This window comes from Rutidosis leptorrhynchoides, chromosome 9, assembly GCF_046630445.1.
Source record: "Rutidosis leptorrhynchoides isolate AG116_Rl617_1_P2 chromosome 9, CSIRO_AGI_Rlap_v1, whole genome shotgun sequence".
NCBI classification, from domain to species: domain Eukaryota; kingdom Viridiplantae; phylum Streptophyta; class Magnoliopsida; order Asterales; family Asteraceae; genus Rutidosis; species Rutidosis leptorrhynchoides.
Genome location: NC_092341.1, coordinates 341,023,873 through 341,040,525, shown reverse-complemented (window position 1 = coordinate 341,040,525; position 16,653 = coordinate 341,023,873). Strand labels below are relative to the sequence as shown.

At 33.3% G+C, this 16,653-nt stretch overlaps 3 protein-coding genes across 4 annotated transcripts; 1 reads left to right on the top strand and 2 right to left on the bottom strand.

The window, feature by feature from the left end:
• Positions 1-2,059: 2,059 nt before the first annotated feature.
• On the top strand, positions 2,060-3,580 carry LOC139869123 (putative F-box protein At1g67623). Its single transcript, XM_071857448.1, has 3 exons — positions 2,060-2,241; positions 2,868-3,372; positions 3,542-3,580. The coding sequence occupies exons 1-3, from the start codon at positions 2,060-2,062 to the stop codon at positions 3,578-3,580; spliced, it is 726 nt and encodes a 241-aa protein (XP_071713549.1).
• A 914-nt stretch (positions 3,581-4,494) lies between these two features.
• On the bottom strand, positions 4,495-7,944 carry LOC139866578 (uncharacterized). 2 transcript variants are annotated; one of them, XM_071854853.1, is made up of 8 exons: positions 7,436-7,944; positions 6,915-7,009; positions 6,718-6,797; positions 6,355-6,524; positions 6,073-6,253; positions 5,311-5,489; positions 5,089-5,184; positions 4,495-4,988 (listed from the first exon to the last, which is right to left on the bottom strand). In XM_071854853.1, exons 1-8 carry the CDS (start codon positions 7,861-7,863, stop codon positions 4,676-4,678), a joined length of 1,542 nt encoding a protein of 513 aa, XP_071710954.1. In that variant the 5' UTR covers positions 7,864-7,944; the 3' UTR covers positions 4,495-4,675. The 2 variants fall into 2 exon arrangements, with proteins under 2 accessions (XP_071710954.1, XP_071710955.1); XM_071854854.1 differs by having other exon boundaries at positions 6,915-7,029; positions 7,436-7,567.
• Positions 7,945-10,217: 2,273 nt separating this feature from the next.
• On the bottom strand, positions 10,218-15,396 carry LOC139867569 (uncharacterized). The gene is made up of 14 exons (XM_071855938.1): positions 15,285-15,396; positions 14,259-14,398; positions 13,987-14,150; positions 13,722-13,868; positions 13,557-13,608; positions 12,817-12,991; positions 12,085-12,167; positions 11,717-11,929; positions 11,504-11,620; positions 11,110-11,251; positions 10,861-10,968; positions 10,712-10,777; positions 10,391-10,620; positions 10,218-10,313 (listed from the first exon to the last, which is right to left on the bottom strand). The coding sequence occupies exons 1-14, from the start codon at positions 15,337-15,339 to the stop codon at positions 10,218-10,220; spliced, it is 1,788 nt and encodes a 595-aa protein (XP_071712039.1). The 5' UTR covers positions 15,340-15,396.
• Positions 15,397-16,653: the final 1,257 nt, after the last annotated feature.

Below are 16,653 nucleotides of genomic sequence, written 5' to 3'. Positions count from 1 at the left end.
GCTCGAATTCACAAATTCATACGGCAACCGGAGCCTCCATATGGCAAGCTATAGTCTGGGTCACTAGCTACTTCATTTGGAAAAATAGAAACGACCACGTGTTTAATAAGACCAGATTTTGCAACGCTAAAATAGTCTCCGAAATTCAAATCAAATCATTTGAATGGATTTCATCGAGGCTAAAAAATGGGTATATAGATTGGCATAATTGGCTAGTAAACCCGAGAAAATTCGATGTCAACCCGCCAAATAAAGAAGGTATCGGTTAATAATTCAGGGTTTTTTCATCCTCTCTCGCAGGTGATCTCTTAGTTAGTACCTAAATGGTGCCGGTTATTAATTGCTTTGTCGCTAAGATAGTTTAGTACTGTAATTATAATCGACCCAGCTTATCTAAAGTGAGGAAAAGCTGAGAGTTAGCCTGTGAGTTGAGGGTTTTTCCCTGTGTCATAGTTCGAGTATACCTCTTAGATCGGTAGGGACTAGCTATACATGTAAATGCTCTCGTGTGTATGTTTCGTGTTTTATGGCCTTTGGCCCTCTCTGTACTTCTTTTTCTTTAATAAAATTGTTGATCTTTCCAAAAATGAACTATCAGGATGAGCAAGTTCTCCAAGGACTCACAAAGAACTCGATGGGATGGCGACCACAGTTCTTATTGATGGATTTCATAGTCAAAGAAATGATTTGCTAAATACTTTTCAGAAAGTTTTCTGTGAGTATTTTCAGTGGTCCCTTTCCAGGAAGAGAATATGATAAGTGTATGGGATAGAAAAATACGGAGTGTCTATGACGTGGACTTTTTCGGTCTATTTGGTGGTGTGAAGATTTAGCAGCTAATTTGACTCCGAAGACCAGCTCATACGATAAAAATATATTCGGAAGACCACCACCCATATATTATTTGGTGCCCACTGGTATGTGTATAGTTTGTTAATAAAATATTTTGTGTGCAGGTACATGATATAAAGCTCATAAGGAATTAGCAGACTCCCCAATCTAAGCGTTATGGGTTCAGTGAGTTTGTTACTCATGTAGCTGCTAAAAAAGTAACACTGAGAAATAATGGAAGCATGATGTCAAATACCGAAGTAGTTTTACTTTTAGCTATAAGAGATCTATTCTAAAGAAGAAGTGGCATTGCAATAGACTGAAAGATATTGTTCATTTATGGCTACCTATTCTTCGACCTCATAGTAGTATGGCTACCTATTGTACATTTATGGCTACCTATTAATTGTTTCTTTTTATCAATATAGTTTGATCTTTTTGTTACAAAAATATTCTTTAATTTTTGTGTGTGCCAATGATTCATTCTTATACGTATCCGGTAGGTCTCAAAAGAGGTTTGATATTTTATTATTTCAAAATTACTTTTATAAGCCCGCGAAGTCGCGAGTTATAAACTAGTTAAATATTAAAAGTAAAATAAATCAGAAATACCTTATTTTGGGATATATGTTCAAGTTGACATGTTGACATGTGTTTGGTAATTAACTAATTATATTATTTGTGTTTGGTCATAAACTCTAATTAAGAAGATCTAAAATGGCAACAAGTAAAAATTTTGCGTAATTGAAAGTTATTGGCAATGTAATTTGGTTTACATTTATCTGGATTTGTATTATATAACTCAAGCTAAGATAATGCTCCGTAATGGTTAACTACTCTGACTAACCTATGTTAATTATTATTATTATTATTTTCATGTAAACACAATCCACAATCTAAATACTTACCATAATAAAACTGATATTTTCAAATTTAATTAACTCATTATAAAACTCAAAATAAATAAAATAATGCATTGTAACTATAGTTTCCTTAATTAATCACCTTCCAATCAAGTTTCCTTGTTCAAATCCATTTACCTTTTCGACAAGTAATAATCTTCTATTCCAAGTCTAGCTGCCCTATATATAAGAACATACTCCGTATATAATTAATACGGAGTAATAAATTACCATTCTTCATGGACAATTTCTTTGTAATTCATATATTCGTTAACTTCTAAATTGTTGCTAACTATTCTCGATTGCAATTCATTATCGAATCAAGAATGGGTGTTCCAACAAAAACCAAGAAAATCAACAACACTACGAGTTTGATTGAAGTTAATAGCAAAAAACGACATGGCAAAATCGTTCATCAACCAGATAACCTTCCGAGAGAGATGCTAGTGGAAATTCTTGCTCGAGTCGCTTCATCTTCATTCACCACTCTTTTTAATGCCAAACTGAGGTTAGTATAACAATGTCAATATCTCATTACTTTCACGTATTACGTAGTATGTAACATATGGATGCATGTTTACATATAATTCTTGGCAAGATCATGCATGAAATAATATACGAGTCATATTAATAATCGTAAGATCTGACATTTGTTATTGTATTTTTATAAAGTTTTAAATTTCATGTCCCCAAAGAGAAACACACAATTTTTTTTTTATTTTTTTTTAATGTTTTATAGGGCTTTATGTACGTCGTACTTTAGAAAAGTCCCAATTTAATGACAATTTTGGTATATTACTTATATTTTGTCACCTGATATCAAATATGTATGTCTCTACTATTAAATTACTAAACGGGATAAAAGGTTAATACAAATGTTATAGTTACCAATTAATCGCTAATAACAACTCTTATATAGGCTTAATTTTATCTGATTCTAATCAGGGGCGGATCCAGAATCTTTTTCATGGGAGCAACCCGTAAAAAATTGAAAAAAATGTCAAATTTAACATAAAAATACACTAAAAAAATTTCGATCGTCGGGAACGGCCGACCCCACTTCCCCCCCCCCCCCCCCCCCCCCCCCCCCCCCCCCCCCTTGATTCTAATCAAAGTATTACTGTTTTTATACAGTTCCAAGGATTTAATGGAAGCAGCTCAAGATGATTATATCTATCAACGTATTTCAATCAACAAGTTCCCGGTTATTCATTGGTTTCCACCAAAAGAAGACGTGGTTTCCTTTTTAACTCGTTGCTTTGAAAAAGGAAACCCCGAAGCATTATTTAGACGAGGAATGATCAATTACTTCAGGCGAGCTAACGTTGAATCTGGACTTGAGTTGTTAAAGAGTGCAGTGGCGAAAGGACACTTTGAGGCGACGTATGTGTATGGCATGATTCTTCTAGCGCGTGGAAATCAATCGAATCAGCAAGGATTAAATCTTTTGAATTCTATGAAGAGTTCAACAAGAGGTTGGAAAGTGCAAGATTCTAGAGCTAAAATTGAATCCATAGTAAATCAAATAATGCGGATTAAAAATCCGGTTTCGTTACATAAAGTTAACACGGAATGTGAAGAACGAGACCATGCTAGTCACTTTAGGAGGCCAGGTTGGAGTTTAGACGAGAACGAAACAGTTTCAAGTTGTGATACGTGCATGTGGTATCGTGAACTCCATTTCTTTTGTAAATTGATAAAAAATTGCATTTAGAGATCGTGTAGTTGTGTTTTTCTACTGCTGTGTAATTGGTAATTGGAATTTTTTTTTTTTTTTTTTTTTTTTTTTTTTTTTTTTTTTTTGTGAGATGCATGTATTTGATTCTGTTTTGTATGCGAGTATTTGATTCTGTTTTTTATGCATGTCAAACTGTTTACATCTTAATAAGAGAATATTGAAATCTAAAAAATAAAAAATAACAATAAATACGAATGTATAAATAAAGATACGACTTTTAGATGATACAAACCTTGTGTCTTGGGGCTGAAGTTAGGTCATGGGTTCGAACTTCGCTCTGACCATCCTATTAATTAATCTGCCTGAAATATGGATATTAAGATTGACCCATGGGGGGTTTTCTCCCGGATCCATTCAGAATTTTCAAACCCGGTCCGCCTGCCCCTCGGGATGGTTAAATGATCGGGTTCCTGTAATGCGATTCGGGTTTCCTCCCGAACGCGTGTGTGTATGCAAATGATGAGTGTCGTTAAAATAAATGATACAATGATGCAAGCTTGCCGTAAAAAAAAAAAAAAAAACGACTTTTAAAATTAAAACGAATCTAAAAGTGAAACCCCCTAAGAGTGCTCCCAACCAAGACATGGTTACTTCCAGGACTAACCAATCATTCAGCGCCACATCAGCACCTCCATCTCACTTTCTTACCAGCACTAAACCGCCCCAACAATGACACTCCTCCCTCAAATAAATTCAACCCACTATATTAATTAAATAAATACATGTACAACTTCAAAAGCAAAAGTTACCTGTGATTATTGCATCTCCCTCGTCCGCATCGTCCACAAATGTGCTGAAAAAGGACGAAAATGAGAACGAGTGAGCTGGGCGGCGGCCTGGGCGAAGGCTGGGCGGTCGTGGTGCCATCGGCGCCCAGCTGGGCGGCGGCCTGGGCTGGAGGTGGACGGGACCGTTGGGAGCGCTTCCAAAGTATACATGTCTAAGCTTCCAAAGCCAAATAAATTGGAGCAAATTGGTAAAAACTAAAAAGTCAGCATTTTGACTGTTATAGTCAAGTCAACCAATCACAAAGCACAAGTGCACAACCCATGCTCCATTATTCTTTTAGTCTAAACAACATTTCAGCATACCCAAAAAAACCGAGTACATCGTAAAGCAGATATTATCATAAATAATAAGTCTACATTTTTTACCCAATAAATAAATATTCTGATTTCCTGTATGATAACCAATATCTAGAAACTTAAGTTCTAGCTGATCGAGGTCGAACCCATCTAGCCGAACTTGCTTTTGACAAACCCGAATAGTAATCACCCACATTTGCCACAAAAAGCGGGTCTCTTTCATCATCGTATTTAAACTCACTAAAACCACTACTGTTCACCAGATAATCCGTACTTTCTAGTTCCTTCGTTAAATCATCCATGGTCTTTTTGAGAGTCGTTTTACTCATCGGCCCAGACTCACCCGTTGCCACACCAACCATCGTAATCTTCGGAAGAAACGGGTTCGGGTGTAGCTCTTCTTTCAGGCTTTCTTTATCACTACTTCCGTTCCTGTAATTAATAAAAGATATTCTTCATACCAATTAAAAATAAATAACAATTAATAAATATAAAAATTGCACCAATGTTTTTGCAGGACATTTAAGTTCACCTGTTAAAAGGCTGTAGTTGTTTGTTTTCAGTGTCTGTCTCAGAATCCAAAACGTCATGGGGTAACATCGATGCTTTTTGAAAAGAGGCTGCACTCCTGCAAGAGTATATATAGTATGAGGTTTAAACTAACAGTATTAGTAATACTTTTTCTTGTAACTATCAAGTTTTACAAAAAGATCATGGATTTTATATAAACTAAGAAGTGGAATAAACGAGGTACCTTTTTTCGAATGAGTCAACCACATATGGAAATTTTGGTTGAATTCCGGTTGCTTTCCTCAACCACCTGTTTCCAAGAAGTATTTTATCGACTGTATACAGAAGTTGTATCTCTGCAGCTTTGGTGATGATACTTAATGGAATAGAAGGAGCGCCAATTTCATCCATAACTTCTTGAACCTGTCAACAACATACAAACATCTATCAAAGAAGTCTTAAATATATATCTAATGATGATGAATGTAGGAACTATACTGATCTACCAAATATTAACACACACAGAACGCCTCAAACTAGTCGAGTATATTCATAAAAGAAACCCGCAAATAAAATTGACGGTACATGGATGCATGTAATCTGATGAAGTGACTAGGATAATCAGATAGTGTATGTTTAAAGTGTCCATGTATGAGAGAATAGAAAACTGAAATATGTTTTTTAAATTTAAACCCAATCTAAATATTGTTAAACTAAAGACCCGACATGATTCCCAACTGTGCTGCGTACTTTATATGAATAATACTCCATAAATGTCTTAGATATAACCACGGAAACTGTATTGTTACAGTACTAATCAATCAATTTTATTGAAAGTGATTTAAGAAGTTAAAAGCATTTAAATACACTTCAGGGTCATTTTTAACCTGCTTCTCTAGTTTAAACAAGTTTTAATATCATCTAAATTAATCTATTCATGGTACTTGATTTAAAATTGGCACCTCTTAACATTGTGTATTTAAAGATGCTAAAATATGGTCGGTACCTCTGGAGGTTCCCAAACATTTTCTGTATTGTCATCCAGCATGTCGGATGATATGTTGTCATCAATAATCTCTCGACGTCTTTGCAAGTGTCTCGATTGAATTAGGGAATCAAAATGCTGATCAACAGAATCCTCAAGAATGTCATCTAGCATGCTTTTATTAAAGAAATACGGAGTATACCTGATAAAAAATATTCAAAAGTTAATTGATTTAGTCAAGCCCGTTATCCCAAACATAGATAACATGAATTATTCAAAAATTAAGAACATTTGTGACAATACCACTTAATTCCGTCAGCAGTGGCTATTGCAATATCTAAGTTTTGTGCAGTGAAAACTGGAACCCCTTCAACTCTCTTTTTCCGAGTGCTTTGTGGTGCTTTTTTTAAAAGTTGGTTAGCTTCCTTGACCTGTCTCTCATTTGGAATGAACTGGAACAAATGAGGTTTTTCCTGCAAGGACATTTTAAAAAAAAAATAATAAAAATAAAAAATGCCTAAAACAACCGCAGAATAATACAATAATAATAATGATAATGATATATAAAGATGATAAGACTCTAAAGGGTAATACAGTAATAAATATTACAACCATCTGTGTAATCAAATAGACGGAGAGAAATACAAATATGAATCAAAGAGGTACCTTGAAATGTTCATATGCTAAATCAAGGCGACAAGCACCAACGACCCCACTAGGAATACTCAGTCGCTTCACATAAGAAACTGAAAGATAAGGTAAATAATAATTAAATAATTCCTCTATAACAAGTTCTTTGAGCCTATAATAACTTATAAGCGAAATTTTTAACGGAGTTATCTAATAAACTTGTATAACTGTACCTGCATCTCCTAGATCAATAAAAAACTGGAATACAGGGCCATTCCTTTCGCTCTTTATAACTGCTTGAAACATCTTTTTGAGCCATTGTGGTGTTCTGTCAGTGAGAACAAACACCTAAAAATATGTGATATATAGAGGGGAGAGAAGAAACTAGATGTCACAAAGAACATACTCATCACCAATAGAATGTAATTCAAAAACACACCCCACTATACAGAAAAAAAAACCTTAACCTTTGTGATCGAGTACGACACAAAAGCAGTCACTGCAGGAACTTAAACTTACACATAGGAACTATTTACACATCTATTAGAACCTGAATGAACTATTTACACATTGGAACTAGTATTATAAATGTATAAACAGTCTGTTCTAATTACTCGATTTATCTCTAATTAAATTTCAAACCTTATCCAGTACAACAAAACTAATAACTAAAATAATACAATTCACGTATAATAATAATCAATAAACAAATAAACTAATTCAATTACATCATTTCAATTAACATTTAACATACCTATTTGAAAGAAACGGAATATCAAACTGAGTAGAAACAGCCATGAGACCAGTCCCTGAAAGATCACACATACTAAAAACCTGACCTACAAACGCCGGTCCACCATTTCCACCACTCGAGCTCAAATTCGATATCCTCACCGTTGACGGAAACCCTGAGCTCGTTGACTCCGGCGACACACTCCTGACCGACGCCGGTGAAGCTTCCGGACTATCAGAAGACGTATTTAAATTCGAATTGATTAACGAAACTTGAGGTAGGGTTAGAGGAAGTAATTTATGCGGTGAGGAAACAGTTTTTGATGGAACTGAAGAATTAGGAGCGAAAATAGATGAGATGTTTGTGGCCGTTGATTTGATAAAGTGTGAGATATTGTTTATGTGGTGGTTTTGAGAGAGATGACGGTGGTGGTCAGCTGAAGAGCTCATCGGAATTATGTTTTTGGTGTTCGCCGGTGAATGAGTGAGGGCGATTGGGATTATGCTATTATTATCATATTTTATTATAAAATTATAAACTAGTTTTATGAGCAGTCCGTTGGACGGAAATTGTAAATATTAGTGTTTAAAATCGTTAATAATGACGAAAATTACAAATATTTTCGATCAAATTAGACTATAATTAGAAACATGAAAACATAATTAAAATAAACATGATAATCCTCTATGGAAGAGCCCGAGTTTTATGAGCCCGCCTGTTGAACGAAAATCATTAATATTACTTTTTAAATCGTTAGTATTGACGACAATTACATATGTTATCGATCAAATGAAGACTATAATTAGGAACATGAAAACGTAAATACAGTAGAAGTCTTACATGATATTCCTGTATGAAAGAGCGCATGAAAGAGTCTGTGCTTTGCATTGCATTTTTAAATTAAATAAAAATTAATTATCAATTTTTATGTTATCTTAATATATAATCTCTTAGTATTACTTATTAAATATATGAAGCGAGTTTTGTATTTTAAAATTGAAGTTCAATTAACTAATCAGAAATAAGTATTTATGCTTAATTAATATAATTATAGTAATTTATTGTTATTATATAAAATAAAATTAAATTATTATATAAATATATAATTTATATCTTTTAATTAAATAATATTAAAATACTAAATTACCTATTTAGACGTCAAGTATATGTTATTAATAAGATAACTTACGAATCTTTTATTATCTATCATGCTCACTGATTTTATTTAATTTATTTTTTAAAAAATCACATATTAATCAAAATAAATATTGTTTCAAGCTTTTAATGAAACGCAACGTAACACAACAATAAAACAATTACAAGATTTTGTAAAGAATTCTACTTGTAGAATCTTTTTTATAGCTTTATAATATACACATATATAAAATATTCAATAATCCCTATAATCTCAGAAAAATTCATGTGTCATGCTTTTATTTCGACTAATTAATGAAAATTATACGTGTTGTTATTACATTTTTTCAAAAAGAAAAAAAAATCTATGCCACCTTTTAATTTAAACTACCAAATCAAATCAAATATATATAACTTAATGAAATTTTATATGAGAAAATACATCAAGAGTTGATTTTGTTAGCTGGAAAAAAATAGAGTACCCGTATCAAATAATTATTGGGATGTCTAAATATACCGCTCCGCTCCTGTTCGCTAATTCTAATCAACATTCCAAAGTAAAATATTACTCCTTGTTACTTTATCATTATCTTTTTATACGGAGCATTAATTAATTAATATTGATATTTTATTTTAATAATTATATTGTCCGTCTCCAATTCTCTTTAGATTAGAAATTTCCTAAAATTTACTGTAATATAGTTATAGTTGATTTTACGTTTGATTTAATATTATTTAATTAAACTTATTATTTATGTTATGCATTTATGTAAATCTTTCTCTTAATAATTTAGAGTTGGTACTCCGTAATTTTTGTATGGATATTGATTGAAATTTTAAAAAGGTAAGAATCGGAGTAATACTTAAAAATATACTCCGTAATAATTTGGGAAAAAAATAATTCAGATTAATTAAGAAAATTACACGTCATCGTATTTGAGAAGATTAATTCAGGAGGTGACACGTAGGATTATGAGCACGCGCTTTATAATAATGTATAGATAGATTATAATTTCTTTATTATCTTTAAGTTTTAGAATGTGACTGCTGCTTAAAATAAAGCAAAAAAAAAAAAGTGCTTTTATATGAGTTTGGGCTTTCCAAAAAATAAGGCTTCAAATGAGCCCAAAAACTATGTATGTTAAATGGCCCAATAGGTATACCAGGTTTTGGTTCACATCACCATTGTATAGTAAGATACATGTACATGTACACTTTAAAATGTTAATAGTGGAGAAAGATTTGTAAGTAGTCACAGTTAAGTTAATAGATTATTGAAATACTGATTTCATATTATTAAGTTCGTGTGCATTTAAATGGACACTCAATGCGAAAACGTAGGAGTCTTTTTTAAGAATCCGTTCTCCAGTTTCATACAGATTAACATTCACAAATCTAAAATTAACAATATACATATCTCAGTTCTTGAGATTATATAAATATTAAATATATAAATAATAAGATTTATGTATTACATGTTACATTGTTACATAGATCTCAAGTCAATAGTGTATACATGAGATTAATAATTTTAGGACTAGAGCAATCAATTTGAAATATAAAGTTGAACATTTCAGATGCAGCTGATCTTGTAACAGGAGAGCTCCATCTTAATAACCTTAAACAGATTTTGTGAAAGCAAGTGGGATGCCAAATAACTCAAACAGAATCAAGCTTTAGCGCAGTACATGAGCTCAATCTGTGATACAGTGGTTTCAGCAGCCATCCACCAATCATCATCGTCATCCCACACATCATCATCCTGCTATAACATTTAAATCGTGACAATTGTAGCATCCACCAGTTATATATGTAGCATCATGACAACCGCAGCTAAATAACATCTAAAGCAAGAACATGTACCTCCTTCATTAGATCCAGCATTCTAGGCATATTTTCAGCTTTGTCTGCAACAACCATTGCTTCACGCCACCACTCATCTTTTTGACAGCTGTCCTTGGGACTCTCCTCACCATAAGGCAACATCAACTCCTTTTCATCCCCTGTCTCCATGTAACTAAAAGAGTCGGGAAAAGCTTCTGGTGGAACCGGCCGTAGCGGAGATCGATAACCTATGAATACAATACATCAGTAGGTTTAAAAAATATGTGACTACATTATAAGTTATATTAAAAATAAATCAAGGAGAAACAAATGACAAACCTCTGCAGTCAGGATCATAACACTTCTGATAGTACGTAGCCTTTTGTAGATCCACCACGTACATCACTGAAACAGATAACAAAACGTTCGTGTAAACATTAGATTTGTTGATGTTATTTTGTCGGCAGACAGACAACTTTCAGATTTACCGTGATTGCTTTTGTGTTGTCTGCCAATTCTTTCACAGAATCTATTTCTTAGCATGCTGTATACCATTAAGCCATACTCTGAGAACCAATACCAGCTTCGAATTTTTCCTAGAAATGCAAACCAAAAAATCTTGTTCATTTATTGTCGAAATTACTCTTTGTTGCAACTTGCAAGGATAAATGAAAAACAACTCCTAATAATGAACAAAAAAAAAAAAAAAATGATAAATATATAGTATGAAGAACAACCTTGTACATTACCGATGGTACCAACATACTCCACAAACTCATCTAATGTTGGAAATGGAGATTTTCCACTGAAATAACCATTGCTTGAGCTAGCACTCGGTATAAATTCTCGAGCACAAGGCTTACGGTACTCACTATTTTTCTGCCATACAAGAATCGTGAATAATCGAATTGGTCAATAAAATATTAAAATCTATAATACTACTCGTCAAACCACATGAAATTTAAGTCACTTCTTATATTAAAATACAAACATCTCAACTTCAAGATCTGTAGTGAGCTATAAATCATTAGCCAAAATGATAACGTTACTACATTAGTCAAATATTGTTAGGACCAGTAAGTAAAAACATATATACACACATTATTATGTAGATAGGTGGATGGGATTTACCTCGATATCAAAATGCAAAACCTTCACACAATCTAAATCCATTTTGCAAATTAGAAGCTTTTCACAGTCAGCATTTATATTGCAGATCAATGATACCATGAATACATCATCCTCATTCTGCGACTCAACATCGTCGGTAAAAGTTAGTAATGTGAAATATAGACATGTTATCAAGATGTGAAAATATTGTTGCAGATGGATTTTAGTCCATACCATGTCCTTGCATTTAAACCGTCCAGTCGGGAGAAGCACTGAATTTTTCCCTGCTTTAGTTGATAGATGCAGACGAAAACAACGGTTTCTCGAATAGACAGCAGTATCAACAAAAAGATGACAAGGGACATCAGTAGAACTTGAATCTTTGGATATAAATAACTGCTCAAATCTTTTATCCCTTCCTCTTGCACTATGAATTCGTGAACATATCTATTAACATGAAACAACTTGTTAAACAAAAACTAAACAAAGAACGAGAAAAGAACTTTGAAATATACCAGTTTGATATTACTTAACCAAAAAGGGAAACAGAAAAGTAATATTATAATAACTGAAAAAAAAGAAAATAAGCTACAATTTGATACCTCTGCAACAAATGCACCAACATGTATGTTGTCCTTGAAAGCAATCCCTGGTATACGAATGATTAAGTGACGGGAAAACTTATCTGTTCGCAAACACTATTAGAAAAATAGATATATGCACTTTTAAATATATATCAACTGAATCATTGTTAGAAACATAGAAAGTAGAACATTATTTGTAACATATATCCTTGCATGTTCCCATACAAGTAAAGTCAGACCGGACAGATAAAACCTAGAAAACAAAGTGAAGAAGCACCGTCTATATTCAGTTTTGGTTGCGTAAAGCTTAAAATTGGTTTTGGTTCAGTTATCCGTTGAAGATTATGAGAAATCGGTTCTAGACATGGTCTAGTTCAAACCCACAAGTGAACAAGTCTTTGTAAATTTTCAAACATGAAATGGAGATATTTAAACTTTGAACTTCCCATAATAAGGAAATTAATATATTGACTTGGAAAACCATTCTATTTGATTTCTGTTACAATGTTTAATTTTTCATTTTGGTCCAAACCTCTGTTTTCGACCCAGTGCACACACCTAAACTTGATAGAAGCAAACAAACAAAAAACTAGAAGACAGTATGAGAAAATAAAAACTACTAGTAGTTGCAATTTTACGAAGGAGCACACATCAAGTTTTATGCAGTTGAGTACAAAAAACGCTGAAGAGTCTCGTGACATAGCTAACGATCTTTTAAATATTGATGCAATCAAACACTTAAATCTGTACCTTTTGTAGAAGAGTCAAGTTCAACAATCCAATTAGTGTCTCCTTCAATCGAGTATTTTTCAAGCAAAGCTTCAAAAGTAATTAATATGAGAAGATCAACCATTTCATCCCCATTCCTTTCAGGATTTTCTTTAATATTGAATTCTAAATCGAAATAAAGGTGGCATGGCAATCCCTATAAATACCATCAATGTCATCAGATAGGTTACAAACTTACATGTAAATATTCCTTAAGCAATAGCAATTCCATATAAAATATATTGAAGCACCGATTTTTTGTAGTAAATATAGAAATTAACTTGAAAGATGAAGTAAAGATAGCACAACATTACATTAACTTTAATAGATGATTGCTTAAACTGAACAACTTATCCCAATAAGAATGAAGGTGGCGAATATATTTTAGAATCAGTATATACACTTTTACCACTGAAAACAGTAGATAGCTCATATTTCATATTTGCATCTGAGGACCCATAATATAATTTCTTGAAAACCCATAATTCGTAATGTTGCTTAAAAGACTGCCTCTTGGCAACCCTTTATATAGTTCCTTGAAGGCCCGTAATTTGTAATGTTGCTTAAAGGTGGCAGAATGCTATGATAAGTCCAAATTGGATATAAAAATATTTTGAGTCCCGTTAGGATAAACTAATGTGTAAAACAAGAATGGTTTTAAAACGAATACTGGGATATTTTCTTAAGTTGCGTGGAGGTAAATACGAGTATTATAGCATTACCTCTTGAATAACTTCATAATGGTGACGAAACTTAGGACTCATATTTTTGTACCTAGTCATAAATAGTCAGCACAAGTTTACAACAATTAGTTCAAATTAAAGGGAGCAGAATCACAATCTTAATGTCACTTATAACCAAGAAACAGTGACTGCACAAGTATGCACCTTCGCCAAAACTCTTTATATGTTGAAACAAGAAACCTTCGTTGTCCACTAGTGTGGTCTTGATAACTAAAAATACGCATATCTCCTTTATCTTTTGCAAACTTCATAGCCTCATCCTGCCTAGGAAACGTAGCCCATACATCCTCTCTACACAAGTATACAGCCAAAAAATAACCAACAGTTTATAATTTAACATATATGAATAACTAATAAGCATCGTGCATCATATTTATCAAATAAATGCTTCAATAAAAACTGCAAGCACCTTGATTTATGCTGAGCAGCAATTTCAACGCGTATTTCATGTAACAATCGCAATAACCGAGCCGGTCTTTTTGGAGGCACGCCTTGTGGAGAACCGTAAAAAACGACTGGGGAGAACTGGCTTCCATTGTTTAACTTCTTTCTTCCAACAGTTGGTGTATAAAACTAGAGCAAAGTAAACTAAACCATAAAAAACACTTACGCACACTATTAAGGACTAAATATGATTATGACATCATATAATTGTGCCACAAGATACGAATAAAAAATTACATTCTGAATCTTCATCAAAGATTGCTGGTTTTTCCCATTTGAACCTGCAGAGGTGAAATCAGTAGAAGTCGATGTATCTTCATTCAATTTCTCTTGATTTACTTTCTGTTTTTTAGTTTTCCTTGCAATTGCAGCCGATTCTGGATGACAAAACAATAAGTACTGAATTAGGCATACGACTTCGTTACAAACACTAAAACTCAATTTTCTTCTCTAAATTCCAAACTATTAACGAATAAATATCATTAACAACTTTGGTACATAAAAGGTATTGACTTATAGTATTGTACCTAAGAAGCAACACTACAAAAACTAAAACACATTTGTTACGAATTACGAACAATTATAAATCCATCCTTCTCGTATAACATCTGAAAGTTCAATAAGCAAAAATCCAACAGATGCATCATTACAAAAAGTTATAAATTCTTTCCTATACTCAACTTCCATACTAAAAGCGCATCTAAAAAACCTTAAGCGAAATCGCTACAAACAATTAGAGTCGCAGTATTATCATTACTCTAATCTAACATTCGAACAATCAATGCATCTATATAATTGTGACAATAAACAAACTGTTTAAATAACCACGCAGGCTTGTCTGAGTGGCCACCGAGTTGCCCAATGAAGCACACCACCCGGGTTCATTTCCTGGCTATGTCAAATTGTTCAAAAAGGGGTGTGACTAGAAGGTGCGCTATTCACCCGGTACCAGGTCTCGCGCTTGGGGGCTTGATTACCCAAGGTTTTACCTTCTATGGGGAGCCAATCTGCTCGTTCTAGGAGGGTTTCCTCGCTTACAAACAAAAAAAATACAAATAAATAAATAAACTGTTTAAATTGAAATACAGATATTGATTATATTTCAAATCAAAATTATTTGTATTTTCATTCCGCCAAAGAATCTGAAATTCACATACAATTGCATATTTACATCGCATTTTCAGTAAACATTAAAAAAGGTCAAAAACAATCCTGGAAAGAATAAATGAGATTTGGCAAGTATAAGAGAATAAATTATATTACGAGGTGGAGAGATTCCGCATTTAAAGCATTGGAAAAGGCGATCAACGTCATCCATGGCGGCAACGGAGTGTGTCGATTACGGTGATGATGACGATGCACTTGGGGCATCTTTAGTGACTTTAGTCTCTAGTGAGCGGGAACTTTGCTAATTTTCACAAGTATGGATCGGACCCTACCGTATTTGATAAGCGGGTCGCTTTTTCCCATTAGGCTGTGTAGAGTATATATATATATATATATGTTATAATTCAGTAGGCTTATAACTACCTTTAGTGGTTTGATTCTTGATGTTATAATTCAGTAGGCTTATAACTACCTTTAGTGATTTGATTCTTGATTTAGAATACTTAATAATGAAGTGTAAGAACAAAGATGATAATGGAGAGAAAGAAAGAAACACTTTGTAAGTGTGAGAAATGGTGCAAGTTTAATGCTTGCATTCATGGCTATTTATAGCAAAAATATCACAAGTTTAGGTAATACAATAATATTACTTTTGTGTATCAATAATTGACTATCCATTTATATATATATATTTATATATTATAACACTCCCCCTTGGATAGCAATTTTGTTTGTTGAAGATCAACTGTAAGTTACTGCCTCGTTAAAAACCTTGCTAAAGAAAACCCAGTGGGAAAAACTTTAGCTAAGGGAAAAAGAGTGCAGCATGGAGTTGACTCCCCCTCAAGTAGACATCGCTTCGGTTGTTACATCTTTTGAACATGTCTCATGCCAATGTTATGAACGTGTGTTCTGAAAATAGCAGTTGGAAGTGCTTTCGTGAAAAGATCAGCAGAGTTTTTGCTGGATTGAACATATCTCATTTCAATCTCGTTGTCCTTAATGAGATTTTGAGTGTATGAGAAGAATCTAGGAGGTATGTGTTTGGTTCGGTCACTTTTGATATACCCTTCTTTCATCTGTGCTATGCAAGCTGCATTATCTTCATAGATAATTGTTGGACTTTTATCGCGTTCTAGTCCACAAGAATCAGTAATGATTTGTGTCATTGATCTCAACCAAAAACATTCCCGAGTAGCTTCATGTAATGCAATCACTTCGGCATGATTTGATGATGTAGCAACAAGTGTTTGTTTTTGAGAACGCCATGATATTGCAGTACCTCCATTTAGGAATACATATCCAGTTTGAGATTTAGCTTTATGTGGATCAGATAAATAACCTGCATCAGCATAACCAACCAAATCTTGTTTTGATTCGTTAGAATAAAATAATCCTAAATCAGTAGTTCCTCGAAGGTATCGAAATATGTGTTTGATCCCATTCCAGTGTCTTTTGGTAGGAGCAGAGCTGAACCTTGCCAACAAATTAACTGCAAAAGAAATGTCAGGTCTTGTACAATTTG

What these genes read in the sequence shown, in the direction of transcription:
- LOC139869123 (XM_071857448.1), top strand. Translation starts at nt 2,060, where the DNA reads ATGGGTGTTCCAACAAAAACCAAGAAAATCAACAACACTACGAGTTTG. An exon ending in CTTTTTAATGCCAAACTGAG is followed by an intron (nt 2,242 to 2,867) that starts GTTAGTATAACA and finishes GTTTTTATACAG; the next exon opens with TTCCAAGGATTTAATGGAAG. An exon ending in GTTTAGACGAGAACGAAACA is followed by an intron (nt 3,373 to 3,541) that starts GTTTCAAGTTGT and finishes TTTTTTTGTGAG; the next exon opens with ATGCATGTATTTGATTCTGT.
- LOC139867569 (XM_071855938.1), bottom strand. Translation starts at nt 15,339, where the DNA reads ATGGATGACGTTGATCGCCTTTTCCAATGCTTTAAATGCGGAATCTCT. An exon ending in TATAAAGAGTTTTGGCGAAG is followed by an intron (nt 13,609 to 13,721) that starts GTGCATACTTGT and finishes ATTTATGACTAG; the next exon opens with GTACAAAAATATGAGTCCTA. An exon ending in TACCATCGGTAATGTACAAG is followed by an intron (nt 10,969 to 11,109) that starts GTTGTTCTTCAT and finishes TTGCATTTCTAG; the next exon opens with GAAAAATTCGAAGCTGGTAT.
- LOC139866578 (XM_071854853.1), bottom strand. Translation starts at nt 7,863, where the DNA reads ATGAGCTCTTCAGCTGACCACCACCGTCATCTCTCTCAAAACCACCAC. An exon ending in TATTGATCTAGGAGATGCAG is followed by an intron (nt 6,798 to 6,914) that starts GTACAGTTATAC and finishes CTTATCTTTCAG; the next exon opens with TTTCTTATGTGAAGCGACTG. An exon ending in CAACTACAGCCTTTTAACAG is followed by an intron (nt 4,989 to 5,088) that starts GTGAACTTAAAT and finishes TATTAATTACAG; the next exon opens with GAACGGAAGTAGTGATAAAG.